The sequence below is a fragment of the Stenella coeruleoalba genome (genome assembly GCF_951394435.1).
Source record: "Stenella coeruleoalba genome assembly, chromosome: 19".
NCBI classification, from domain to species: Eukaryota; Metazoa; Chordata; class Mammalia; order Artiodactyla; family Delphinidae; genus Stenella; species Stenella coeruleoalba.
Window position 1 is genome coordinate 31,209,273 of NC_137165.1, and position 25,998 is coordinate 31,235,270.

A 25,998-nucleotide genomic window follows, 5' to 3' on the forward strand; every position below is an offset into this window, starting at 1 on the left:
ATTCCCAGCACTTACTATAGTGTTTGGTGATTACAGGGGTTTCAGCATTTGTTCAGTGCTCTATCACAGGCTTCCTAGAGTACAGAGCTTAATTCGTACTACATATCCCTTTTCCCAAATCAGGGGAAATACGAAGGCTGCATGCAATTAATGCGATGTTTTCTCGGGGGAGATATCAAAACCTAAACTTCTATGGGGTTGTCAGTACTGTATGTGATAAAGATGAGAGGGGCTCCATATAACAGAGGCAGGAGAGATACAGTCAGGAGGATGGACAGGCCAGGCTGGATTCTGGGCACGGACTGAACCCTGTCATGAGAGGGGAAAGTTTTCCCCACTCTCCCTTCCCTACTAAAAGTCAGAAGCCAGCACCCTCCTCCAGCAACCTTTCAAAACGGGGTCCTAGGATCTTCTTGGTTTCCCTGAGATGGTAAAGATACAGACAGTGGGCTTCGCTGGTGGCACAGTGGTTAAGAATCTGCCTGCCAATGCAGGGGACACGGGTTCGAGTCCTGGTCCGGGAAGATCCCACATGCCGTGAAGCAACCAGGCCAGTGCACCACAACTACTGAGCCTGCACTTTAGAGCCCACGAGCCACAACTACTGAGCCCCCATGCCACAACTACTGAAGCCCGCGTGCCTAGAGCCTGTGCTCCACAACAAGAGAAGCCACTGCAATGAGAAGCCCGTGCACCGCAACGAAGGGTAGCCCCCACTCGCCGCAACTAGAGAAAGCCCGTGCACAGCAACGAAGGCCCAACGCAGCCAAAAATAAATAAAATAAATAAATTTATAAAGATACAGACAGTGACACCAGAAGCCACCTACAGATTTGTTAAACTTTATTTCCTCTGAGTCTCTGGGGAGGCAGCAGGGATGTAAGGCGAAGTGGCAGTAGCTGCAGGGGCCTGAGCAGAGCTGGTGCTGGGAGGGGCTGGCATAGGCAGGACGAAGAGGCGGCGTTTAAATATTCAAGGCTGAAAGCCAGCTAATGGGTCTCCTTCATCTGTCTTTGGATTTTGTGCAGCATCTCCTGCATCCGTCGCAGCTGGAACAGGCACATGAATCAAAGTGGGGCCTTTCAGAGAGTCCTATAGATTTAGAGAGGTGCCCCCAACCTCTAATCCCTTCAGCCAGGGCCTTGGTAGCCCCGAGGTGTGATGGAGTCTCTGGGTAGAACCACTAAGCCACCAATCCAGGATCCAGATATGTACCAGGGCCAGGGATATTCCTATTCCCAAACCAAGAGATACTGAGGGTTGTGATTAAGCAGGGGTCCTCTCAGGCTGGCAACCCCTACTGCCCCACCCAACTCTCACCTCCTCATCTTTCTCTCGGATGAGCCTCTCTGTTTCTGGATCTGCCACTGATGGGACAGCAGGAATGGGGAAGTCGGTACCACTCTCTCGAGTCAGTTTGCTGAGGGGGAGGGGAAAGGGGGGTTGGTAAGGCTAGGGAGACCCCAGCACCCGCTTGGATTGAGCCCAGAGCCTATAGAACAAAGGAAGGGCTTTGTCTCACCCAAGGCTGTGTCCCAAACCCCACCCCTGCCAGCTCTGTCCTGGCCTTTGGCCATACTTGCGATTCCGTTCTTTCACCACCAGGCGGGTCATGCTCTGGATGCACTGTGCCCGGTAGTTCTCATAATGTGTCTCCCGGGTCACGTCCTTCAGGTCCTGCATGTGAGTACGCACCAGCATTGTCCGCAGCTTCACAAAGTCGCAGTGCCCTGGGTTTTCCACTGCACAGCAAGGCTAGGGGTCAGCCAGGCGCATGGGTAGAGGAGAACCATTGAGGGCAAGGAGATACCCTGGTCACAAGCTCAGTGCTTTACCTTCCACAATGCCCCAGGGGTAGAGCCGGCCCCGAACTCGCCGCCCTCTGGCCTCTACCACAGTGTTGCTGCCAATTACAGCAAATGGGATGCTTTCCTGGAAGAAGTTAGGGGTGTCTGTCAACACCGCCATTCTCACCTGTTCCTTTCCACCTTTATCTTCATCTTCTCTGGTTCATGCTAGGAAACCAGGGTCCTCTTCCACCCCAATAGCCCACCCTTATATAGAATTCTACTTCTCTTTTCTGCCCAGAAGAAACAAGACGGGAAAGGGATGCCCTGGGGTGGCCCCACCTTTAGGGCTTGGTCCTGTAATTTGAAGTCCTCATCCTCGTCAGAGTCACAGTCTGGGAACTGGTAGACCTTGATTCCAAAGTGCTCAATCTCCTCCCGGATCTGGCAAACACATGAGGGGCCCATCGTTCTGGGGACCCCATCCTTTCCAGAAGCCCACCTGCTCCCCTCCCCCACCAGCTTCCCTCACTTTGCGTTTCTTGCGCTCCACTTCCGGAGGTGTCAGTGTGTCCGCCTTTGCCAAGATAGGCACGATGTTGACCCGCTGATGCAGGGCCTTCATAAATTCAACATCCAGTGGCCGGAGCCTGGGGAACAGGAAACTGTGACCACCTGCTAGTGGCAGCCCTGCCCCTGGTGCTCTTGGCCTGTTCCCTTGGCAACACGCGGTGGTGCCAGGAGCCTCAGGCTCAGACCATACCCGTGGCCGAAGGGCGAGATGAAGTACAGGCAGCAGTGCACCCTGTTGTCTTGGATGTTCTTGCGGTTCAGGCCACTCTCATCTCGGAAATACTGCTCAAACTGCTGGTCGATGTATTCTGCCACAGGCTTCCAGCTGGGGCAGGGACAGACAAGCAGAGAAACTGGAAGTGAGGGCTGCCTAGTGAGCTCTGGGCCTGCAAGGAGCCCACGCCCTGAGCAGTCTTTTCAAGACTTTGCTATTCCCCGACTTGCTTTATTACATCATCAGGGAGGTACCCGGACGGGTCAGGGGTGCATCTCAAACATCCTGACAGAAAATCAGACTAAGCACACAGACAGAGGTCAATAAATACTAGCTTGATGAAAGGAAAAGAGCCCAGGTGACCAAACAAAGCAGTAAGACTAGCAAGGTGCCGGCAGGTGAAAACCAACTGGAGGCCAGGGCAGCCCTAAGTCAGGTTCGCAGTTCAGCCTCAGAGCCTTTGTTCGTGTGGTTCCATCCTCTCCTCCACCTCTCCAAGCCCACTCCATCCTTCAAAGCCATATCCAAGAACCATCTCTCCCGTGAAGGGTCCTGTAACTATAGCAATGCACACTGCTCTCCCCTTCCCGTCACCACACACAGAGGTTTTATATATATATATATATATATATATATATTCAACAACCTCAAGTCTCTTGCTCTTCTGTTATTGAGTTTCTTCCTCACTGATAGGTGCCCTGATGGGTGGCCATTATGAGCATCATTATTCTCATTTTATACGTGAAGAAGCTAAATCCAGAGCTGCGAAGAGACTTAATCCAGATCACTTTACCTAGCAAACTCTCTACCCACTCAGGCTCCTGGCCTTCTGACTCCTAGTTCAGTGTGTTTGCCACCACAGTGCCCAACCCACTTACTAAGCTAAGTTTTTACCTGATTGACACACGTTAGAGACCTGCTGCGCCCCCCACTCCCCCACTCCCATTGCCACTAGACTGTAAGCCTCCCAGTGACAAGGATTATTTACACTTGTTCTGCATCCCTTAAAATGTCCAGCACAGGCTGGACACCTCATCTGCTGCTTCACTAAATGAGAACACGTGGTGGTGCCCTGCAAACTGTGAGGTGCCAGGCAGGTGAAATTATTATTATTATGAAAGGCAAGAGGAGGTAAGTAGACTGATTGAAGGAGGGAATGATACTTGCTACAGTAGGAGGCAGGTGCTGGTTGGGGCTCGAGTTTCAGGGCGAGCCCAGTTTGCTGAGACGTAGTCCCCGATCCGGAAGGGTGGTGATGACTGGAGACCACCTCAATCCAGCAGGACTATTTACAGAGACCATGCACCATGTACCAGCACAGTGTGTGGCAAGAATATAAGAAGTGGCCCTCCCCTCAAGGCTTAGATCATGAAGTTGAAGATGAACCAATGTGCTGAGCCGAAAGTCACATGTTGTGATGATCAAGCACAAATGGAGGGGATAGTGGTTCAGAGCACAGAAAGGTCCGCAAGGGTCTGATCAGTCTGTGAGGCAATTATCCAGGGTCAGCTTCCTGGGCGTGTGACCCGTGCAGTCATAGCGGGGCCCTGCGCTCAGAGAGGCCCACGTTTGGTTTATTCTCTGCTGTGGCCATGCTGAAATTCTTAATCATTTCGAACAGGGGACCCCACACTTTTATGTTTCACTGATCCTGAAATGATCATCTTAATATTCATGAGTATAATGTACACAGCCCTATAAAAACTGTATGCTTTTTTGTTGTTGTTGTTTTTGCGGTACGCGGGCCTCTCACTGCTGTGGCCTCTCCCGTTGTGGAGCACAGGCTCCGGACGCGCAGGCTCAGCGGCCATGGCTCACGGGCCCAGCTGCTCCGCGGCATGTGGGATCCTCCCAGATCGGGGCATGAACCCGCGTCCCCTGCATCGGCAGGCGGACTCTCAACCACTGCGCCACCAGGGAAGCCCAAAACTGTATGTTTTTAATGCATATTCACATGCATCTTTCTGGGTGGATTTTCAGATCAACTGGGTGAGGTGGTAAGGCCAGCATTTTTCAGTTGAAGAAATGGGAATGTGGTCATTTGCTCAAGATCACGCAGTTCCTAAATGCTGCATCAAGATCTGAACTCTCAGTCTAGGTGTCTCAGCACCACCCTGCCTAACTCCCTCATCAAAGGCATCACCATTTCTCCTGTCCTTATCACCCATTCTCCTCCTCATCTACTCAGGTCTGTCTGACTGACCATTATCTAAGCATCCTTCTAGTTCCTGAAAAAAATGTCAGGAATGATTGCGGTGGGGCTGGTAAGCCACCTTTTATTTTGGCAGGTGGCCTAGAGGGTCCCAGGAGTTTAAACAAAGTTCCACCCATGCTCTCCCTTTGCCTCTTATTTCTCCCCTCACCCCTCCCTCCACGCACTCTCACGTCTTTAATAACTTGCTTGTAACACCTAAAATGTTGCTGGTGGAAGGAATGGAAGGAGGGAGGGTGACAACTACTGACCACCTACTATGTGTCAGGCACTGTGCTACACGTTTTCACATGTGTTTGCTTTCTTGAGGCTCTTCTTTCCTATCTGTGTCCTCAACCCCATTCTAGAATTGTGGGTCAAATCAACGGAACATTAGAGATCATCTGTTCCAAGGCCTTCCCTCTCACTTTACAGAGACAGCTGTCCGGTAAAGGGCAGTGGCACACTCGAGGGCACAAACCCCTTCTTCTTGACAATTGTGGGTGTGTCTGAGCCTATGTGTGCCCCCGTGTGTGTGTACGGAGTTGGTGGGGGTCGGGGCAGGGGCTGTGCTTGGTCAGACATACCACTCTGTGTTGTTGACCGCATCCCCAAAACCCGGTGTGTCCACAATGGTGAGCCGCAGCTTCACACCCTTCTCTTCTATGTCCACTGCATGTTTAGTGATCTCCACTGTTTGCATGATCCGCTCTGGAGAAGGGGGAAACTGAGGCCAGGGCAAGGGCAAGGGCCTGCCTAGTCAGGACACACCACCCACCCCAGCCAGTGCTGCCCAGACTGCCTCACCCACACTGCCCCCCTTCCCGCCCCCGGGGGCTGCCTGGGGGCCTGTTCTCTGGGAACCAGCAAGGAGCACATTTCCCAACACAGGAAATGCCGGTGGCTGTTGGCTCTGGCCCCAGCCTCTTCTCTGCTCCCGGCTCTTTTCTCGGATTCCTGGAATCCTTTGGGGGTCAGAGACTCACTCCAAGAGCAGGACTCTGGTCCCTGCCCTGCTTCGGCACCCAAATCTTTAGGGAGTCGGCTGGTGGGCTTCCAGGCCAAACAGGCCTACAGAGAGATGCCAGCAGTCTCTCTAGGAAGCCATGGCTTCCTGCGTGCTGGGGAAGGTCCCATCCCTCAGAGCCTGCAGTCAGTTCGATTTCCCAAGTCAGCTCTGCCTGCCTGTCTCCATGCTCCTCTCCTTTCCTCACCTTCAGCACTGAGGAGTTTCCGGTCCCGGTACAGATCAGTGAGGAAGAGGCTATTGATGAGAGTGGATTTCCCCAGACCAGACTCTCCTGACAGGGGAGAGAGGACAGAGGCACCAAATCAGATCTGTAACCAAGAGGCAACCCCGCCGGACCAAGGTGGCGGGGTTGCGGGGGCAGCCGCTCTCTCATCTAATTGGGAAGAGACTAAACTACAGCAGAGCTGGAAGAGCTCGTCCAGCCTTCTCATTTGGATGAGGCCCAGAGAGGATAAGAGATTGCCCAAGGTCACACAGAGAAAGGCACCACTAGAAAGCTGAGGGTTAAATATTCTTTGTACCTTGTCACCACCCCCTCTCCTGCAACATATACATACTTTTGGCCACCCGCGTCTCCCAGCTATTTTGCAAAAAGGCACAGCCCCTGGCTTTCTCCTGCCCTACCCATGCCCACTCCCCACATATAGACCATCCCCACTTGAGACACCTCTTGCCCAGCCCTGCCCTGCCCCACCCCTGCTCTACCTGCCACCATGAGGGTAAAGTCAAAGCCTTTCTTCACGGATTTTCGGTGGACTTGATTGGGAAGGGTCGCAAAGCCCACATACTCCTTGTCATCCTAGTGGACGAGAAGGCAGAGTGCATCAGGGTATAGGCAGAAGAACCCCAGGACCCAACGCCAGCCTTAAAGAGCAGAGTCAGCCTCCTTTGAGGCCCCACCTGGGGCTACCAGCTGGGCTCCCGTCCCTGCTGGTATTGTCAGTTCCCAACATACCTGGGGGGTGACACCACAGAGTTGGGGCCAACACAGGACAGAGAGGGGCTCCAGCTCAGCACGCACGTGCGTGCGCACGCACACACACACACGTGCACGCACACACACGCTCGGGCTCCCTCTCCTCCCTCCCTGGGTCCTCCTGCACCAGCCCACTGAGAGGCAAAGGCAGGGCTGGACGCTCTACCTCAGAGGAGTCATAGGGATCGAGCTTGCCCCACGGGCTGCGGGGCCGGGCTGAGGGGCTGAGAGGGGCTGAGGCAGAGATGTACTGCTGGCTGTCAGAGGGCTGGGGCCACGAAGGGGGTCTGAACTCCAGGTCATCCTGGCAGAGGTCCGAGGCCTGGGGCCTCGGCTCCAGGATTTGGGGCCTGGACACCCAGGTCTTGGCCTCTGGTTGGTGGTAGGTCTCGCTTCCTGGGAAATCCTTCACGAACTTGTTCAGTTCTGCATCATCCGCGTCCTCCAGAAAGCGCTTGATCTGAGGGTTCGGGGTGGGGGGAGGTAGGCGGGCAGGTGGCAGGAAGGGAAGAATGAAGGAGGAAGACAGGAGAAGGCGAGAGGGAGAAAGGAAAGCACTTATGGTTACAAGGGACAGAAACTGCACAGGCGGCCAAGCCAGAGGAAGCGCTCACCATCCCTCCCGCAACTGCTCACATGCCTCCCTGGTGCAAGGGTCCAAGACGTCAGGAAAGGCCCTGGGGTCCAGCAGCAGCCCTGGGCAGCCCCCAGAGCCCTTGCAAACTGCTCCAGTTTGGGAACTGAGTAGCCCCAGTCCCAATGGTCCCTCTCAGCAGGGCGCTTGTTGAGGCTGCCCTTCCAAGCCAGGACCAGGGACTGCCCCAAAGGCCAGGAAGTCAGGATGAACGAGCGGGAGCGGACAGAGGCATCAGAGCCGAGAGGAGACTGTGGCTCAGGGCTCAAGGAGAGTGCAGACAGCCAGAATGGGGTAGGGGCAGGAGGGAGCGAGGGAGGGGAGAAGGGAGCTCCCAGCCCCAGGCAAATCAAGGGTCTCTTCGCCTCCCGTCACTGCAGGCGCTGAGCTCTGGGACTGAGGTGCGGATTCTACTGGAGGTGCTCACTCCCCAGGACTCACTGCCCAGAACTCAGTACAGCTGACCTGACCCCCCTTATTCCAGACACTGAGCCACACAGAGCCTGAGCCTGGGCCCCAGGAGTGAAGGGGAAACCTGCCAGTGGATGCTGAGTGTGGGTGAAGGGGAGCTGGGAGGGACCAGGTGAGGGAGGACGGCAGGACACTTCTGACAGCCCCCAACTGTGAGGGACGTATAGGGGGAAGCACCCGCAGCTGCCCCTTGCCCCTGTGCCCAGAGATAGGCTTTAGCCTGCAGTGCGGGAGGGGGTCTGGTCTCAACTGTGAACCGCACGGGTGGTAGGCAGCGAGGGGCTGGCTCCTCTGTGGAGACCTGCTCCACTCCATCTCCAGCTGGGAAGGCAGGTCACTGCCCCCTGCCACTCTGACCCTCAGCTCCAGACCCTAAAGCTTCCTCTCTCTCCTTTGGGGCCAGCCCCCTTTGTGGAGTGCCTGGCGGTGCTGGGCTCAGCTCGGCCTCACAAAACCCACGTGCCTCCCCCAGACAACGGACAAGGGCCGGCTTCACAGGCTGACTCACCCTCTGGGAATCAGCCAAGCCAGCGGGGGCTACCCCAGACCACGGTGGAGTCCCAGCCAGGGTGAGGGGAGATAACACGGCCGTGGTCTTCCTGCAGGCCCTCGTTTTAACAAAGGGAAGAACTGAGGGATGCAGTCATGCCGCCAGGTTTATGCAGAGGGAAGGGACTAGAGGGGGAGGCTAGAGGGGAAAGTCCCCTAGGAGCTACTTCCAGGCAGTCGCCTCTCAAGTCCCCATACCTGCTTATAGCCGTAGGCTCCAGGGCTTGCCTAGACAGGAAAAGGGGCCTTTAGACGGAAACTGGAAACAGCAGGTAGGGGCCAAGTGGCCAGAAGAGACAGTCCTGAGGCAAGCCTGACCCAACAGGCTTTTTCTTACCCACAGTATTTGTGGGGGCCGGTGGGGTGACCACACATCCCAGTTTATGTTTGTTGTTCTGGCATAACTGCCCCTTTTCACTCTGCAAAGTGTCCCAGCCTGGACGATTAATTATATGGCAACAGAGAAGGGATGGGGCTGGGGGTGGCAGCTGAAGAGTCTGGGGAATTCGGGGAAACCCTGCCCCTCTGCACAACCCCACAGTGACGCAGCAGTCGGTCTGGGGGTCAGGCTGAGGGTGGGAGAGAGAGGACTGCACTCCGCCTGGTTTCCCCAGGGGCACTGAGCGGCGGGGCTGCAAGGAAGGGAGAAAGGAAGGCACTGATGGAGACCCCCAGCCCTTGCAATCTTCAAGTAGAGTCGCCAGGAACCCAGTACCACTCTCCATGCCAGGGAGCTGCTCATCAGCACGGAGGGGCCCACAGGGGCTCTAGACAAGGAGTTAGGACACGAGGGGCCTCACCTCCTGTCTGTCCTTCCCTGCCCCCGGCTCCGCCAGTGACCAAATCATTTTCTGACTTTCAGCCCCAATCCCAGACAATGCAGGGGGAAGACAGGGCGGGTCCACCCATCTCCCAGAGCAGCACCTTACCCCAGCTTCAGTTCTGTCCTCAGGGACAGAACTGCCTTGCCATCCCAGTGAACGGTCCATGTCCCACGCTTCAGACTCCCTGTCAGCAAGCTCTAGGTCTAATTTTATCTCCCAAGAAAAGTTCCTCACACACAGAAACAGCCTGGTCTCGATGCTCTTGTTGGAATCCAGCGTCCTGACTTGCTCCTTTCCCTTTCTCTCTGACCCCCCTGTGTCTGTCAGGGGCCAAAAAAGCCTGTGGAATGTCCTTCCCCAACCCCTCCTCCTCCCTTCCCGTGGCTCCCACCCTCCAAGGACAGCTCAGCTGCAGCAGGATCACTCGTTTTTTCTGCAGTCCCCTCCTGCTCTGATTGGCTGCTCCGTGATGCCTGCCCGCTGCCTACCCCGATGGGCACAGCACCAGCCTCCCAAGTCTGTCTGCAACACAGGCTCTCGATCCACTTGGCCTCTCCTGTAACCCCCAAGGACACTGAGGCCTGTCAGAGGGTTGAGACCTGTCCCCAAGGTGACCTGGTCCATCAGTACGTGGGGCAGCTACCCAGGAGACTCCAGTCCCAAAGGATTCCAATCTCTTTCACCTTAACTTCAAGCAGTGCTGAAGTAGTGTGGGGTGTCCTATAATCCCCTGGGTGTTATGTGCTCTTAGGAATGGCCCCACTTTTCTTCCCAGTGTCCCTCTGTGTTCTCTCAGTGGAGAACCGCACTGCCTTCAGAAATCCGCCCCTAGATTTCCCTGCAGAGAGTCCCAGCCACAGAGAGGCCTTTGCTGCAGGGATTCCTTCCATCCTAGGATACCTGACCTCTGACTCATGGGGACCTGTATCACTTTCATCACCCCATCACTTTCAGAGAGTCAGCAGGGGAGCTGCTAACACTTGGTCTCTGAGGGGCATGAGTTCAGGTCAAGGAGAGGCTGGGATCCCAGAGGCTTCCAAGTTGCCGATTAGGTGGGAGACAAACTGAGGGACCTAACTGGGAGCAGATGGAGCACTTGACTAGGAGTCAGGAGGCCAGTGTTTCTGGTTTGGCTAGAAATACCCTTTGTGATTTTGAATAGTATCTTAATTTCAGGGCCCTAATGTCCAATTGTGAATGGCACTTCCTTGCCTCCCAGGAAGGCTGGGGAAAGAAAGCACTCCCAGATGACAGATACCTCAAGCTGCTTTGAACCTGGGGAGAGAAGGTACATCTCAAGTCACAGGATGGTTATTCATGTTAGCCAAGTCCTTCTTTTTGCATGCCAATTCAAAACCCCTGGGGCTCCTGGGCTGGGGAGCTCTCCCCACTGATCTCTGAAGCAGCTGGATGCCTGATCTCCTTTCACAAAGTGACCCTCATAGAGAAGTCTGGCTTGACATGAACCCCGTCAGCTTAAGGACTGGGCTGGCTTGAGGCAGGGGCCTGAGGCTGAGGACTCTGGTGCTGACAGGGTGCCTTTAAATACAGAGGAACAGGGTGGCCTCAGCCAAGCTGAAGCACCGAGACCTCAGCTGAACTGAACTTAGTGTGTGGCAGAAAAAGCCCCTCTCGGCCCCTGCACTAGGGACACTTGGCACTAAGAACAATCAGTGCTCCCCCAGGCTTCCACCCCTGGTACAATCAGTCTGTCCGTCCCCATGTGAGGAGAAGGATGGGGGCAGGGATAAAGGCAGGCACCACTTGGCCTCTCCCAGGAAACCCCCCTTTGGGGAAGGTCACAGTGTCACCAAGACTTCCTGGCCAAGACTTGGGCCTCGGCCTGGACACAGCTTGAGAGAGAAGAGCCCAAAAGCCTGGCCTTTCTAGACCTGGAAGCTTCTGATTCCACAGGGCCCGGGGAGGTCCTCTCTGGAGGCTGCCCACAGCCAACATCCTGCCCCACAGGCTGGTCACGGATCTCCTCCTGCTGTAAACAGCCTGTGCTTCCCAATGCAGAGGGCAAAGGCTAGGGGGCTTCCAGACTGGGAGGAGAAGCTGGCATAGGGCCTGGAGGCCCTGACACTCAGCATAATGTGCTTGTGGCAGGCTCTGGCAATGATGGCAGGAAAAGAGCTTACACCCTCACGGCCAAACATCAAAACTTCCTACCTGGGGGGTCTTCAGGGTGGTTGGCTGGGGTTACTGTTTCTCCTCCCACCACAGGCAGGTGGCAGGAATGAGTTCCCTCCACCCTCCATCACTGCAGAGGGACCTGGTTTGGGGGGAGGGGGGAAGATGCAGCAGGAGGAAGATTCCCCATGGTTCCTGTCTCAGAGGCAGAGGGATATAGCTGATTCCACGGGGTAGGATGGTGGCTGGGCCTCCCTCTCTCTGAGGTCCCTGGGCAGATGGTGCTGTGGGAAGGGAGGGCCCAAGCGTCTCACCATCCCTCTTGGCGAGGCAGGCAATGTTTGCGGGCCTCCTGTGTGTTTTCCAAGGAAGTTGGTGCTGGTCCCTGAGCCTAGGGTAGGTGGGCGAGGAAGAGTCACCCAGGTAACAGCTGACCTAGGCAAGGGTGGGGACCCTCACCTCCGCCCCTGCCTGACTCACTCACCCCAGCCCACCAGCGCGTCTCCGCCGGCGCCTCCTCCCCACCCAGCACGGACCCACCCCTCCGTCTAAGAACGGGGCAGCACCCCGGTGGCCGGGGCCCACTCCGTGTCTGCTCGCATCAAAAGAAGAAACTTGGGAGCAGCGACGCAGCGCCGTCCGCCAGCCTGCCTGTGCCCGCGGCAGGCGACAGCGCCTCCCGCCCCGCACAGCCTGGACTGCGGCGCCGCGGGTCTCGGCGAAGCCGCCCGGGAGCGGCGGGCCCTGCGCGCCCGGCCCCGCCCCGCGCCCGCCAGCCTTACCATGGCTGCAGCCCGGGCCGGGCCGGCTCCGCCTGGACAGCGCCCGAGCGACCCGCGGCCGGAGCTGCGTGCCGACCTCACCACACCGCCTGCCCCCGCCCGCCGCCCAGAGAGCGGACCGGCCGGGGGCGGGGCCCGGCGGCGGGGCCCGGCGGCGGGGGGCGGGGCGGGGCGGCCCCGGGGCGGGGCCTGCACCTCCGCGGCGCGGGGAGCCGGCGCAGGCTGGGCAAGGGGTGGCCGGCCCGCCGTGGGGCTTTGCAGCTCTCGACCCCCGGAGACAGAGTGCGGAGAGGCGTTCGGGACAGGGCTTCTCTGGTCACTTGGCTCTTCCTCACTCAGCCCTAAAGAGTGGCCTGCCCAGGCAGCGCAGCACCGTGGCGGCTTGAGCCAGTCCCCAAAGAAAAAGGAAGGGCCCACCTGGTGTCCCCAGGAGAAGAAACCTTTGGAAGGAGAGGGGGGTTTGCCTCACAGGTTGGGGAGAAACGATCAGTTACCCCGGAGAGTCCACAAGGTTTGTGGGAATTGAACCCAGCTGATGTCCAAGTTACTGATTGTCCATACCGTCTGTACACCTCCTAAGGTGGAATGTCAGACAATCTCCACCTCCAGCCAAGCTGTGAGGAAGAGACAGGAGGTTCCCTTCGTGCAAGAGCCTACATTAAAGATTAAAGAGGATTTGCTGCATAAGTTATCCCGGATCATCTGTTGGAAGAATGGAAGGGAGAGGCTGAGTGGCCTTTCCGGGGAAGTGAAGCCTTGCCTGTGGCTGTGGAAGGCGGTGGGGGCCTCAGGAGAGGCCATGCTGGGCAAGCAGGTGAGATGCTGTGGGAACAGAATCCCCAGCAGCTTTAGAGGCATTAGAGGCTCAGAAGGGTCAGCAGCAGCTAGGAGAACATAGATGCTTAGGGGGTGGGGAGTTGGTGGGGATTTCCTGAGCTAATACAGGTCTGAGCTGGTCAGGCTTCTGTGGAAGTTTCCAGCAGCATGCCCCTCCCTGACTTCCAAGAGTCCTCTTCCAGGGCAGACTGACTGGCTTGAATACCTTTTAGACAAAACTGAGGCCACAGGCATGGCCCGCTCCCTCTATTGGTAGAAGTGCTAGAGGCCTGCCTACACTATTTCAGTGTGATCCGTGACCCAGTGGTCTTGGTTGGGATCTGTCAAAACTCGGCAGAGAGAGGGAGGGGGCCTGGGTACCACAGGTGAGATCAGGTTCAGAAAACATGGGACTGCTATTGAATATTTGGCAATGGTGGGCTGGAGGATAGAAGGGGTGTCATTGCTTAAAGAAGTGCAGGGAGCCCGGGTTCGATCCCTGGTTGGGGAACTAGATCCCGCATGCATGCTGCAACTAAGAGTTCGCATGCCGCAACTAAGAAGCCCACATGCTGCAACTAAGAAATCCGCATTCCGCAACAAAGTTCCTGTGTGCCACAACTAAGACCCACTGCAGCCAAAATAAATAACAAATAAATAAATTAAAAAAAAAAAAAAGAATACCTCTTGGATGCTTCAGTCTGCAAGGCCTGGACTGTGAGTGCTGGGCCCAAGGGAGAAAGCCTATGTCAAGGAAGACAGGCCCTATCACAAAGGCTTCTTTTCCACAATCATAATGTCCCTCCTTCCCCCAGTTCTGGCTGCTGCTCAAGTGTAGACACAAACACATCTCAGCTAGCAGCTCATCCTCAGCTGCAGCTGGAATCCCAGCTCTGCTCTGGCACCTGCTGCCCAGACCCCAGAGAGCCCTGTGTTTCCTAAGGCATGTTGGTGCCAGCTTGCTCTGAAGGAAGTGAGGCCCCAAAAGAGGAAGGGACCATGGAACTCATGGTCTTCATGGTCACAGGCCCAACCTGAAGCATGGGCTGGGCAAAATAAAAGCCTAAGGTAGACTCTGGGTCACTACCTATACAGCCCCGCATGCTAGCCCTGTAGCAATTCAGGGGTCTCTGTGAGAACTTGGCCCGGGAGTAAGTGCCCATGCCAGCTCTGGCAACAATCTCACTGCCTGAAAGTCCCTTCCCCTCCCTGTGCTTCTGTTTCCCCCGTTGAGAGAGAGGATTGTTCTACCCTCAACTCCAGCTCTCATGTTCTGTATTGGGACAGGTAGAGTCTGACACTTGGTCAGAAGCAGGGCTGAGATATAGGGCTGATCACTGTGTGCTCTGTGCCACCACCAGCCAGCAGGTTGTCTGGCCAACCTTACTTCAGTGCCCCTCAGCTCTTGGAGCTCTTGTTCTCTCTTGAAATTCAACATCCCAGGAGTTCCCTGGTGGCCTAGTGGTTAGGATTCCAGGCTTTCACTGCTGGGGCCTGGGTTCAGTCCCTGGTTGGGGAACTGAGATCCTGCAAGCCATGCAGGCAGAAAAGGAAGGAAGGAAGGAAGGAAGGAAGGAAGGAAGGAAGAAAGAAATTCAACATCCCACCAGGCATTGATGTCCTTGACTAGGGTACAATTTCCAGGGCACTGCTGGGGTCGGGTATTCAAGCCAAGCGTCTGGAGAGTCGCCACACACCTTGCACAGAGGATGATTCTTCTGGGAAACTCATATCAGCAACCACGGCCCCAGTCTGCTGTCCTGGGCCCCCTCTACTTAGATCAGGCTAATATGGTCTTTACGGAAAACCTCCTGGCCGCCCCTCCACTGGATCTTTCCTGCCCGCGCATGGGTGAAGGGTATATGGCACAGTGATGGCAAACAAGGATGCTGCACTTGGGCCAAGCCAGGGCCCAGGTCCAAAGTCAAGAATAAAGAGTAATTACCACCGGAAATCAGGACTTCAGATCTGCCTGACTAGCAAAGGCCACATTTGCCTCTCGGTAGCAGTTTCCCTTAAGTGGTGCAAGAACTAATAGTGCCCCTGCCCCAGAGGTGTTGAGTCAGTGATGATACAGTCAGAGAGCCCTGGTGGAGCCAAACGTCTATCTATCACTGGCTTGTGTCTTTCAAGGAAACCTTAGCCAGTCTGTCCGGCAAGGTCTGTGCAGAGGCAAGAAACCAAAATACCCTAAGCCTCACTCCTTCCCTTGTTGCTCCCCAGTGTCCCATGATCCTGGGGCAGGCACGAGATGTGGGCAGCAAGGTCAGGGAACACAGTGTTTCCTGGCACCTGCTGAACGGCCGCAGCAAGGGACAGTTCCAGAGCCAGCAGGGTGATAGAAGCCAGCCAGAGGGCCCTTCCAACATCCTCTCTGCGGCAGGACAGGGCACAGGAGGCTCAGGGATGGAAGGGACTTACACACCTCCTAATACCACTAACTCCTGTGTGTCTGACTCCCTTCAAGTCCCCCTCCCTTGACCTTCCAGCCTCTGCTCGAATATCTTCCATGGCTAAAAACTCATTGGCTCTAACAGCTGCCCTTCAATCTTTGGGTGGTGAGTTACCACCACCTGAGCCAAAGTCTGTCTCCCCCTGGTGTTGACCCTCCAAGGGCCTCCATGCTGGAAGCTTCACTGACTCGTTGCCCTGGACTTTGTTTGTCCTTTGATATTCACTTCCTTCCAAGTGATCCATCTGTATACTTTTCTCTCCAAATTAACCACAAGCCCCTCAAGGATGGGGAGTATGTTTTCTATTTTAACCTCTACTCACTTCAACTCAGTGAATATGTCACGCGATGTCTGCCTGGGTGATCAGGCCTCTGCCCCCAAGAGATGTCTGATCGATATGGATTGACCAAGAGGAATCATTGCTTAGTTTCCACTCTGATTCTGGAGTACAGACAAGCCTTGAGGCTATGGGCTTCGCTGACCCATAACCTGCCCTTCATTCTGGCTGTTTACCAGCTCACGCTGACCTCCCAGCCTCTCAGTTCAAAGGCAGAGACCCAGATGTTACCCCCACTACAACCTTTCCTCTCACAATTCTTGATATCTAACGGTGCTACTGAAATATCAGGAAGTTATCTCCCAGGAATATGTGACTACAGAAAAAGAGTTTATACACCACACAGAAGAGTTTATGAACCCCTGGGGCAAGATGCTCCCTAGAGCGCTCCAGGCACTGATGAGCAAGCCCTGGGCCTCGGTGTCTTCATCTGTGAAATAGGGAGAAAAAGTCTACCTCATAGGTTTGCTGTGAAGATTCACTAAGGCGATACACTTAGCGCAGGTATAATCACTAAAATGAATGGCAGCTATTATCTCAGCTAACACCGAAATGATCAACACCAAACTAGCAACTGTCAACTGTGACTATTTCAAATGCCTTCCCTCCGAAGAATGAGCATGTGCATGTGTAATGGGTGTAGAGGGATGGGAGAGAAGACTTAGTCTAAAGTGACATTGGAATGACCATGCTGCCACCAACTGTGGAGTCAGCTTCTCCAGCTAGACACCACTCTATCTCTAGAAAACAGGTCTTGGTCTCAGACTTATTGAACCCAATTCCCCAACACAGCCACTGTTGAGAGCCCTGGAGCTAGATGACTTTGCCGGTGGTAGGTGTGCCAAGGAAATGACTGGCTGACCCAGTCCTCCCATCTACAGTGTCAGCATCTGAGCTTCCCTCAGGAGCTGCCTTGCATTCTGTCCTCCTCCAGGCCTGCATTCAGCCCCCAAGGTGCAGCTGTCTCTTGCTTCTCCCCTTGTGGCAGCTGGGCCAAAGGCAGCTGAGCAGAGGAGGGTGAAGGGACATGATCATTTCTGTCACTCAGGACAGCCTTCCTCTGGCTTAGCAGCTGTCAGATGGCTTCTGCGTTACAGATTTTCTTTCTCATCTGAATATGCACCTGCCCTCTGAGGCCAAGCTGCCCAGTCTACTCAGGCCCACTGTCTCTCTTCTTACCTGAAAAACCCACCACTTTAAACAGCACCGAACTACTCTGATAGAAATGTGTAATGTTGGAGATGGGTTCCAGGCAGGGAACCAAGTAGCTTCTGGAAATACACTAGAAAGTCCAAAATGGATGTGGCTGAGTCTTCCCTATGTGTGCTCATGCTGGGCAGAACAAAAAAATGAAGGGATTCTGCCATCAAGCTCGGGAGGAAGGCATAGCATTTTCCTGCCCTCATTGTGCGGACAGAGGGAGCAATCTGCCCAGGTCTCCCGGTGGAGGTAGGACATTACCCCCCTGCCCTGTGCTTCCAGAGGCTCTTGCTGAGGCATACCACACCACCTGTCCTAGGGTGACCAACTGTCCCAGTTTGCTCAGGACTCAGGGAGTTCCCAGGATGCAAGACTTTCAATGTTAAAGTCAGGAGCACCTGGGGCAAACCCTGATGAGTTGGTCAACCTAGCCTGTGCCCAAAATAGCAAGTCTGGGCCAGAGGTCTCCAGCCTCCCATCCTGCTCTGGGCTTGACTGCCCACGATAGCTGCAGTGAACAAGGTACCATCTGACAGGAAAAGCAGCGGGGTAGCGAGGGTCAGGCTGCTATGAAAAGCCTCCCAAGGTGCCCTGCCCCATTTTCAGCAGCTCTGCTCCATCCTTTCAACAACCCCCTTCCCTTTCAACTATGAGCCTCTGTACAAAGCAAGAGAAAATGAGGGGGTAGGAAAATGATTCTGGGGTTCCCGCCAGACAGCCCATATCCTAGGATCCTGTTAACATCCCCAGGAATGCGGAGCCTCCCTGTGCTGCTCCTAGGCTCTGGGTCCTTCCTTGCCAAGTTAGTCTACCTGAGCAAAACTTCCCTGTGACTCAGGAGCCAAGAGGAGGCTGGCCGTCCCATCCCCCAGGGACAAATGACATGTCACCCTTAGGATACTGAAGCGTGCCTTAGGTATCACTGAAACAGCCTCCTCTTGTTCCTGGCCTGTTTTCCAGAGTTGATTCCTTGCATAATTGATAGAGCAGGGAGTAAACCACCTTGTCCCCTGACAGCACATCTAAGGGTGAGTAGGTTAGGTGCCTTGAGGACACAGGATCTTGGGACCAGGGCAGCCCCTCCCAACAAGAGCTGCTTTATTCCAGGGAATTCCCCAGGGTTGTGTGAGAAGACAGCCCCCGCTGACCGCAGAGGGCACCCTCAGGACCTTCCTATTGAGCTTCTGCTAGTTCTGGTACCAAAAAAAATCCCACCAGGAATGTTTCCCTCAGTCCAGCATAACCTCCTCCGGGAAGACTCCAGTCCCTAATGTCCCAAACCAAGGATGAGAAGCATCTGTCTACCCTGCTCCTTAGACAAAAAGGTCTTGAGGGGCCGCCTGGGAGGAGGCTGAATCACGCTGCTTCCCCAGCTGTGGACCCAGAAGGGCTTGTGAAGCTCAGCAACAAACAGGCTGCCATCCACGAGCCAGGCGCCATGGCTGGGCCACCAGAGAATTCCTGCCGGGAATGGAATCTGGACCAGACTCCACAGTCAACCATTCCTAGATGAGAGGAACCAGAGGCCTTGGACACCAGCACCACAGAGTCTTCATCCTGGGACTGCCTGTGGGCCATGCAGCCTAGGGAGCAGTCTGAGGAAGGTCTAGCTCTTGCACACCCTGTGAGGAGAGTACCGGGCCCACCTCCATGCCACCCACTTCCAGAGATCCAGAGAAGACCAGCAGGCCCCGCTGCCTGGGAGTCTTCTCTTCCCAGCTTCTGGGGAGCAGCTCTGCTGCTGAACAGGCTGGAGAGCTGCAATTATCGAGACAGGATAAGAGCTATTTTGAGAAGGAGCCGTCCTGCTGCCAAGGCTTTTGACTTCCTAAACTAAAACAAGATGCATAAAGAAAGAGGGCAAGCTGGAGGAAAACAGGGAGGAACTTGCTCTGTCAAAAGCATCACATCCTGAATGAGGGGAAATACTAATCCCTTCCCAAAGGTATAGGTTTGCATCAAGGGGTGAACAAGAGGCTGGCTGTTAAGATATCCCCCCCCCCCGCCGGCTTTGGGAAGGAGTGGGTAACCTGACCGCCTCCCCGCAAAGTCCCTGCTGACTCCCTCTCTCCTAAGACCCTCCAAGGGCACTTATTCAGTCTGTTGTATTCATTTGAACATTTGAGCACGGACTATTTCATATTGTTGTTTCAATGTTTCCTGCCCATATGTCTTATCTCCCCATCCAAATGGTAAGTTTCTCAAGGCCAAAGAACGTGTGTGCGAGGCTTCAATGGTTTCCTCAATAGTGCCTAGCAGAGTGCTAAGCATCTGAATAAAAACTGTTTATGGAAGGAATGGAGAAAAGGAGAAAGGAAGGAAGAGAGAAAGGCAGGAGGGAGAGAAGGATTTACTGTCTTGCATGGAGATAATCTCTAAAAGTAGCTGCTCCCACCCACAGCTGAGCCCAGGGCCCAGGGCTAGCCAAGCAGCCATGGCAGAGGGGGTGGCAGCCACATTTCTGGCACATCCCCCGCAGCTGTTCTGGCTGTTGTCCCCTGCCACACGCACATCTCATTTGTCTTTTGCACCTGTAGTCAACTGTCCATCCTGGGCTAGTCCATTAGAGGCCATGCTGGACTTTGGGTAAGGGAGAGATATGGCAAGACAAAGAACAAAGGCAAAAGAGCTTGGACTATCTTATCAAACATGGACCAAGAAGAATGAAAGTACTTATAGGAACAACGCACTGTGAAATCAGGACACGCTTTGCCAAATTCAGGACACAGGGCTGCCGAGAGCAGAGTTCACCTTGTGCCTTTCCAAGTTGAGGACTCAAATAGTGTGTAACCCAGAAAAATGTCCCCTTTCTGGAGTGCCCTAGGCTGGAGAGGGGAGAGCCAAGCGGGATGGGTCCAGCCTATGGCTTCCCAGACAGCCTTCCCACAGAGCACTTGGCAGGATTCATCGTTTGCCAAAAGGTCTCTACTCCTTCTCTCCAGCGTTGCAACTAGCTCTGGTACCTTCATGTAAATGCCCCTCTGGGGAGATGCAGCCCCACAGGTGCACAGCTTGGCAAGTGGAACACAGGCTAGATTTCAGCCCCTGCTTCTCTGCCAGGTGCCCTTGTGCAGTGAACAACCTGCCCAACCATAGGGAGCACCTCTGTCTGTCTCCTTTCACATCTGCTTCCATTAAAGGGTAAGAGAGGCACCTGGATAAGGGGGAGCACGGAAAGATGGGAAGTAGCTTCCCAGGGGCGTTCTTACCTCCTCATCTGTCATAATGGAGAGAGTAGAAGCCAGGCATTCCCAGGGGGTCAGCAAATGGAACTCAGAGAGTGCCAACAGGAGGGGAAAAAGAGAATTTTACTAAAGATGTCCAGTGAACTTGGGCACAACCTGGCCCAAATCCCTTCCTAGTCCAAAGTGGCCCAAATAACAATGGCTAGCATTTACTGTGTGCTCACTGTTGCCAGGCACCATGCTAAGTGCTTTACGTGTAATAGCTTGGTGAGTCCTTGCAGGAACCTTAAGAGGAAGCCATTGTTCCTAATAACAGATGGGGAAACTAATGATTGGAGAGGTAAAATAACTTACCCAAGGTCACAGTCAGAAAATAGTGGACACAGGGCTCAAACCCAATAATAAAATTCTAAAAACCTCTCCTTTATGGATCTTTGCTCCCTCTGAGGGGCAGGACTGCTGGTGGGGACTGGACTGCATTCCCAGGGCTCTCTCCTCTCTAGGAACGTCCTCATCTAGAGCCCTGGCCTCTCTTGTGCTCATAGGGCTGGAGCATGTTTTGGTCCATAACGCTTGAAGCAGGAATTCCTTGCCACTAAGATGCTCTGTATTAGGACTGGTTCCCACCTTCCCTCCTATCAGAGAGGTCAAGAGCACAAAGTGAGTGTGGGGGGAGGGGGGTCAGACCCTGGGGATTCTCAAGTTGGCTGGCTGCAGGACCCACTGATATCCTCACCTAGACATCCCTGGAGAGCCTGCCAGGGCGGCAGCCAATAAGTACCTCCCAGATCCTGGGATGGGGGCTTGAAGAGGGTTCTGAGGAAGCAGAGACACACGTGGGGATACCCCCTCAACCTGAATAAGTTTGGAGTTAGCCCTGATTGAGACCATGAAGCAGGTCACTTGTGTTAACGGGGCTTTTGATGTTTGCTTTTTATCACATGGTAGGTAAAGACCAGCTAATCTGAAAGGCCATGGGCTTAAATCGTTCTCCATTCCAAAAGTGACTCCTTCCCATTAAAAGGAGACTCTTGAGAATGAAAAAAGTTTCCAAGTCCCAAAGGAATGACTCTAATGGTAGAATTTTAGGCAAGATGAGACGTTCCTCTGCCCCTTCAAGTCAGAATCCCAGCACGGGCCATCCTAACAGATCTGGCTCTGCGGATACAGAGCCACCCTCCCAACTGTCCTCCTGCCTCCCAGCCCCCCAGAGTGGACCCACAGGAGGGAAAAGCACAGACCTTTTAGCCACCAGATGACACGATTGTACATTTCCTCAGAGACATCTGAAAGTAACAGAGATTGTTGCTCTTTTTTTCTCTCTGTGGGATACACGCCCCCTCCCCTCACTGCTTAACATCTCCCTTTCTAGCTCCACGTTTCTCCACACAAAGGTGCCCTCAGCCCTTGATGTCTCCGAGAAGCTCCTCCAGCCTGAGACTAAATATCACATTCCCACCCTCCCTCTCCCTTTTTCCCCACCCTCTCTTTGTGCCACTGTTAATGCCTCTCCCCCCTTGGAAGTCTAAGTCCAGCTCATTTATGGCCCACTTTGTGGCCAGAATATTTACCTGAGGACCCTATTCTCTTTACCAGCTCAGTTCTTTATCTTCACTCTCGGGAAGTAGCTTCCCACCCTGCAAACCACTCTCTACTACCTTCCATTGAAAGGCTAAGCAGCGTTGCCTGGAAGAGTCAATGCCTGACTCTGGCCCAAGCATCGTCATCGATGTCATTAGCTTGGAGCTCAGAGAAGCTGGTGGAGAAGGAATGGAGCAATGGGCTCAAGGAGGGGTCTAACTTTGGCTCTGAAAGGAGGGCAGCTCTGAGGCCCAGAATGCAGAGGGAGAACTTCTTGCCCACCCCAGCATCCCACCTCACTAAATTGGGGCTGCACCTGGGTAGTCTGCTTCTTCACATACCCAAGAAGAAAGCACTAAACCTTTGAATGGGTTGTTTGGAGGTGTGCTTGCGGACCTGTGACACTTCCCTCAGCGGTTCCGGGCTTGGAGACTCCTTTGGTGATGGTGGTGGTGATGGACTTGGCTTCCCTCTCGGGGACATGAGATCCTCACAGAAAGGGCTTGATTCCATTTCAAAAAAGGACATTGAAGGGTCTACGGGAGAAGGGGACTTAGGCTCGGAATCAAGTGTTATTGGCTGGCTTTGGGGCATTTCAACTTCAGGGTTGAGTAAGGCCCACCATGAGGAGTCTGGCCCATATCTCGGTAAGGACCGAGGGGGTAAGGGCCGAGGGGTCAGTTCCAGTTCTGCATGGACAGAGGGCTTTCCAGAGGGCTCTGGATGCCTAAGTGTGGGTCCTGAGGACACATAATTACTTTTTGAGGGTCTTGTGGTATGCTGCTTATAGATGGGCTCTGGAGTGACAAACGTGGAAGATTTGCAGGGGCTCTCAGACATGGCTCGAGATGTCACACGGGAAGCTGACTGTCCCCCGGGGGAGATGGTGACCTTGTGGCCACCCTCACTGTCTCCTCGGATTGAGGACTTCACGTTGGGCTCCACTTCTGATGATATTAAGACCTTTGGGAAGGACTTGGTTTCAGTGTAGACAGAATGCTTGCGGATAGACTCAGGCTCTGGGAGCATAGAAACTTTGCGTCCACCATCCAAATCTTTAAGGAAGGAGAGTCTGAGGGATGATTCCAAGTTCATACTTGTATGCAAGGCCTTAGGGTCTGTGCAAATTGAGTTTTGACAGCCCATTTCAGATTCTTGGCCAGGGGTCCGTCTCTGGGTCGGTCGAGAGACTGTACAGATGCGGCTGCCGCTGCGTTCCGGGCTAGAGGGTCTCCTTGGAGATCTGATATTAGCAGCAGTCAAACTCTTTCGAGTGGGTTCAGTTTGGACTGCTTCATCCTTTGGATAAACCAAAGACCTATGGGGAACTCTGACCCCTTGTGGGTACTGGACCTTGGAGGGTGGGTCTTCTTCTAAGATTGTGAAGTTGTCCTTCTGGTTGACAAAACTCAACCGGCGAGAGGATTTGGCCTCTGGAACTAATGAGTAGCGATTATTGATATCACGCCCTGGTTTGCTCTCACCCCATCTTCTAGCTGCTTGCTCTCTGGATGTACTAACATTCTGCTGGATCTGGACGGCATGGCGGTATGCTTCAGATTTTGATCGGATCTCGGTTCGACAGCTGGGTGCTCCGGAGAGGCCTGGCCCTGAGTGGGGGGTGATAGATCCAGGGTACTCTGAGGCTAAGTGGGGAATGGTGGAATGCCCAGCTTCTGATCTTCGATGGGCTGAAGGGATCATGGAGGCCGTGCCACGCCGCTGGCTTGAGGCAAGATCGTATTCGTGTCCTCGCTGAGGGGTTGTGTTAGTAACCTCGGCCCCTTTCTGTGCTGAAACTGCGACCTTGGACCCACCTTTATTTGTCTTGACCATAGGATAGATTGAGCCTCTGTGGGTAGAGCCCATATTTTAATGGCTGGCTTGTATTCAGGGTCCTGATGAAGCCTGAATATTTACCCTCAGTTTTAAAACCTGCTGTTCCTGCACTCCCACAAAGGTGGCTGTTGCTCTCCAAGTGTCTCCAATAGTCCCCTTAGCTACCTGCCTGGTGATGTCATAAAGGAAGGAGCCTCCTAGGAAATATTCTGGGATACAGCCACAACTCTTCAGAGACTCTGACGTAGTAACTGCAAGGAAACTGTGGATTTGTCTTTGGAGCTGACACCACCAAAGCTTTGACCAAGTTCTCAGCAAAACAAGGATTCCCTGGTGTGTATAACGAAGGCTGTAGATCCTCCCTTACTCTCCCCAGGTTCTAGGAATTCCCAGAGACTCATCCAGAGAGAAGGAATCAGCCTGAACATGCTACTAAGGCAAGGCTACTCAAATCAATCACGCTGTGTAGCCCCAGTTTTAATAAGGTGCAAGGTACAAAATTGTCCCAATTTGGTTTGGAACTGCACTATATATAAGGCAAAAAAATAGAACTCCAGCTTTTTACAGGTTTCATGGGTGATTTGGTTGGTCCTGGGGTGAAAAGCCGGGTTGCTCAAATCCTAAATTCTCACACATTCTTGGCCCAGGAGTGAGTGTAGGATTGTAGAAGGGATTTGGAGTCAGTCATCGGTTTCAATCACAAATGGCTACTTGTGTACCTTGGACAAGTTACTTGACTTGCATGAGACTTGGTTTCTTCATCTGGAAACCATTGCCTGGTAGGTGCATGTCCCACAATAAATGTTAGTGTCCTTTCTCATGATTCCCTCCTCTCAGCTATCATGATCAGCTGGACTCCAGTCCTTTCTTGATTTGAAGAGTGACTTTCCAACTTGGATGAGCATTTTGGATAAGAGAGAGACACTGTCATCTTTCTCTGCCTTTCACACACTGGTTCTCCCAGTCTCTGACACAGACCCTACCGTATCCAGCATTTCACAGTTGACTCTGAAGGGTCATGGCAGTTATGGGAAGTTCAGAATCACTGTTTCTGGATCTTTATATTCAGACTTGATTAGAGACATAAAGTTAAAATTTTTAAAAATCCACTTTTTTTTTTGGACGCAATGTGCAGCTTGCGGGATCTTAGTTCCCCAACCAGGGATTGAACCCAGGCACCGGCAGTGAACGCACCAAGTCCTAATCACTGGACCACCAGGGAATTCCCGGAAAACCCACGTTTTTATGTATCAGGAATCTCAATAGATTGAGAAACTATGAGTTACTGACACAGGGCCTATTTAGCCTTCTCTCGCTCCCGAGTCCCAGGTCCTTCTCTCACTTCTGCTCCCTGATTCCCACCTGCACCCCAGACTCAGGAAAGAGCAGCAATGTTTTGTAGTACATAGTTTTCACAGTGCAAGTGTTTCATCGTCTTGGTTAATTCCTAAGTATTTTATTCTCTTTGATGCTATTATAAATGGAATTGCTTTTATAATTTCCCTTTCAGATGGTTCATTGTTCATATATGGAAATGCAACATATTTTGGTATGTTGCCTTTGTATCCTGCTACTTAGCTGAATTCATTGATTAGTTCTAATGTTTTTGTGTGTGGACTCTTTAGGGTTTTCCACATACAAGCTCATACCATCTGCAGAGATAATTTTACTTCTTCCTTTCTAATTTGTATGCCTTTTCTTTTTCTTGCCCAATTGCTCTGGCTAGAACTTCAAGAATTATGTTGAATAGAAGTGGTGAAAGCAAGAATCCTTCTTTTCTTCCTAATCTTTGAGGAAAAGCTTTCAGTCTTTCCATACCATGGAGTATGATATTTGCCATGGGCTTTCCAATATAGCTATTATATTGAGGTAATTTCCTTCTATTCCTAGTTTGTTGAATGTTTTTATCATGAAGGCTGTTGAATTTTCTCAAATGCTTTTTCTGCATCAATTGAGATGGTCATGTGATTTTTTTCTTTCATTATATTGATACGGCATATTACATTGATTGATTTTTATATATTGAAACATCCTTGCATTCCAGGAATAAATCCCAGTTGGTCATGGTGTATAATCTTTTCAATATGCTGCTGAATCCTGTCTGCTAGTATTTTGTTGAGGATTTTCCCACCAATGTTCATAAAGGATATTGGTTTGTATTTTCTTCTTGTAGTGTCTTTGTCTGGCTTTGGTATCAGGGTAAAACTGGCCTCAGAATGAGTTAGGAAATGCTCCCTACTCTTTAGTTTTTTAGAAAAGTTTGAGGATTTGGTATTAGTTCTTCTTTAATTTTTTTTTAATATATATTTATTTATTTGGCTGTGCCGGGTCTTAGGTGCAGCATGCAGGGTCTTTGTTGCAGCATGTGGGCTCCTTTAGTAGCAACATGCAGGATCTAGTTCTGCAATCAGGGACTGAACCCA

At 53.2% G+C, this 25,998-nt stretch overlaps 2 protein-coding genes across 5 annotated transcripts; both read right to left on the bottom strand.

Moving 5' to 3' along the window:
• Positions 1-828: 828 nt before the first annotated feature.
• Positions 829-12,343, bottom strand: LOC307177994 (septin-4). 4 transcript variants are annotated; one of them, XM_079905581.1, is made up of 12 exons: positions 12,165-12,343; positions 7,188-7,231; positions 6,501-6,594; positions 5,980-6,066; positions 5,353-5,476; positions 2,551-2,685; positions 2,320-2,437; positions 2,130-2,231; positions 1,836-1,932; positions 1,580-1,742; positions 1,321-1,420; positions 829-1,049 (listed from the first exon to the last, which is right to left on the bottom strand). In XM_079905581.1, the coding sequence occupies exons 3-12, from the start codon at positions 6,508-6,510 to the stop codon at positions 990-992; spliced, it is 996 nt and encodes a 331-aa protein (XP_079761707.1). In that variant the 5' UTR covers positions 6,511-6,594; positions 7,188-7,231; positions 12,165-12,343; the 3' UTR covers positions 829-989. The 4 variants fall into 4 exon arrangements, with proteins under 4 accessions (XP_079761707.1, XP_079761705.1, XP_079761708.1 ...); XM_079905579.1 differs by having other exon boundaries at positions 6,938-7,231; XM_079905582.1 differs by lacking the exon at positions 12,165-12,343 and adding an exon at positions 9,355-9,429 and having other exon boundaries at positions 6,938-7,231.
• An 8,955-nt stretch (positions 12,344-21,298) lies between these two features.
• Positions 21,299-23,572, bottom strand: LOC307177412 (uncharacterized protein; the record flags this gene model as incomplete). Its single annotated transcript, XM_079904510.1, has 2 exons — positions 21,299-21,441; positions 22,078-23,572. 2 exons carry the CDS (start codon positions 23,570-23,572, stop codon positions 21,299-21,301), a joined length of 1,638 nt encoding a protein of 545 aa, XP_079760636.1.
• Between the last annotated feature and the right edge of the window lie 2,426 nt (positions 23,573-25,998).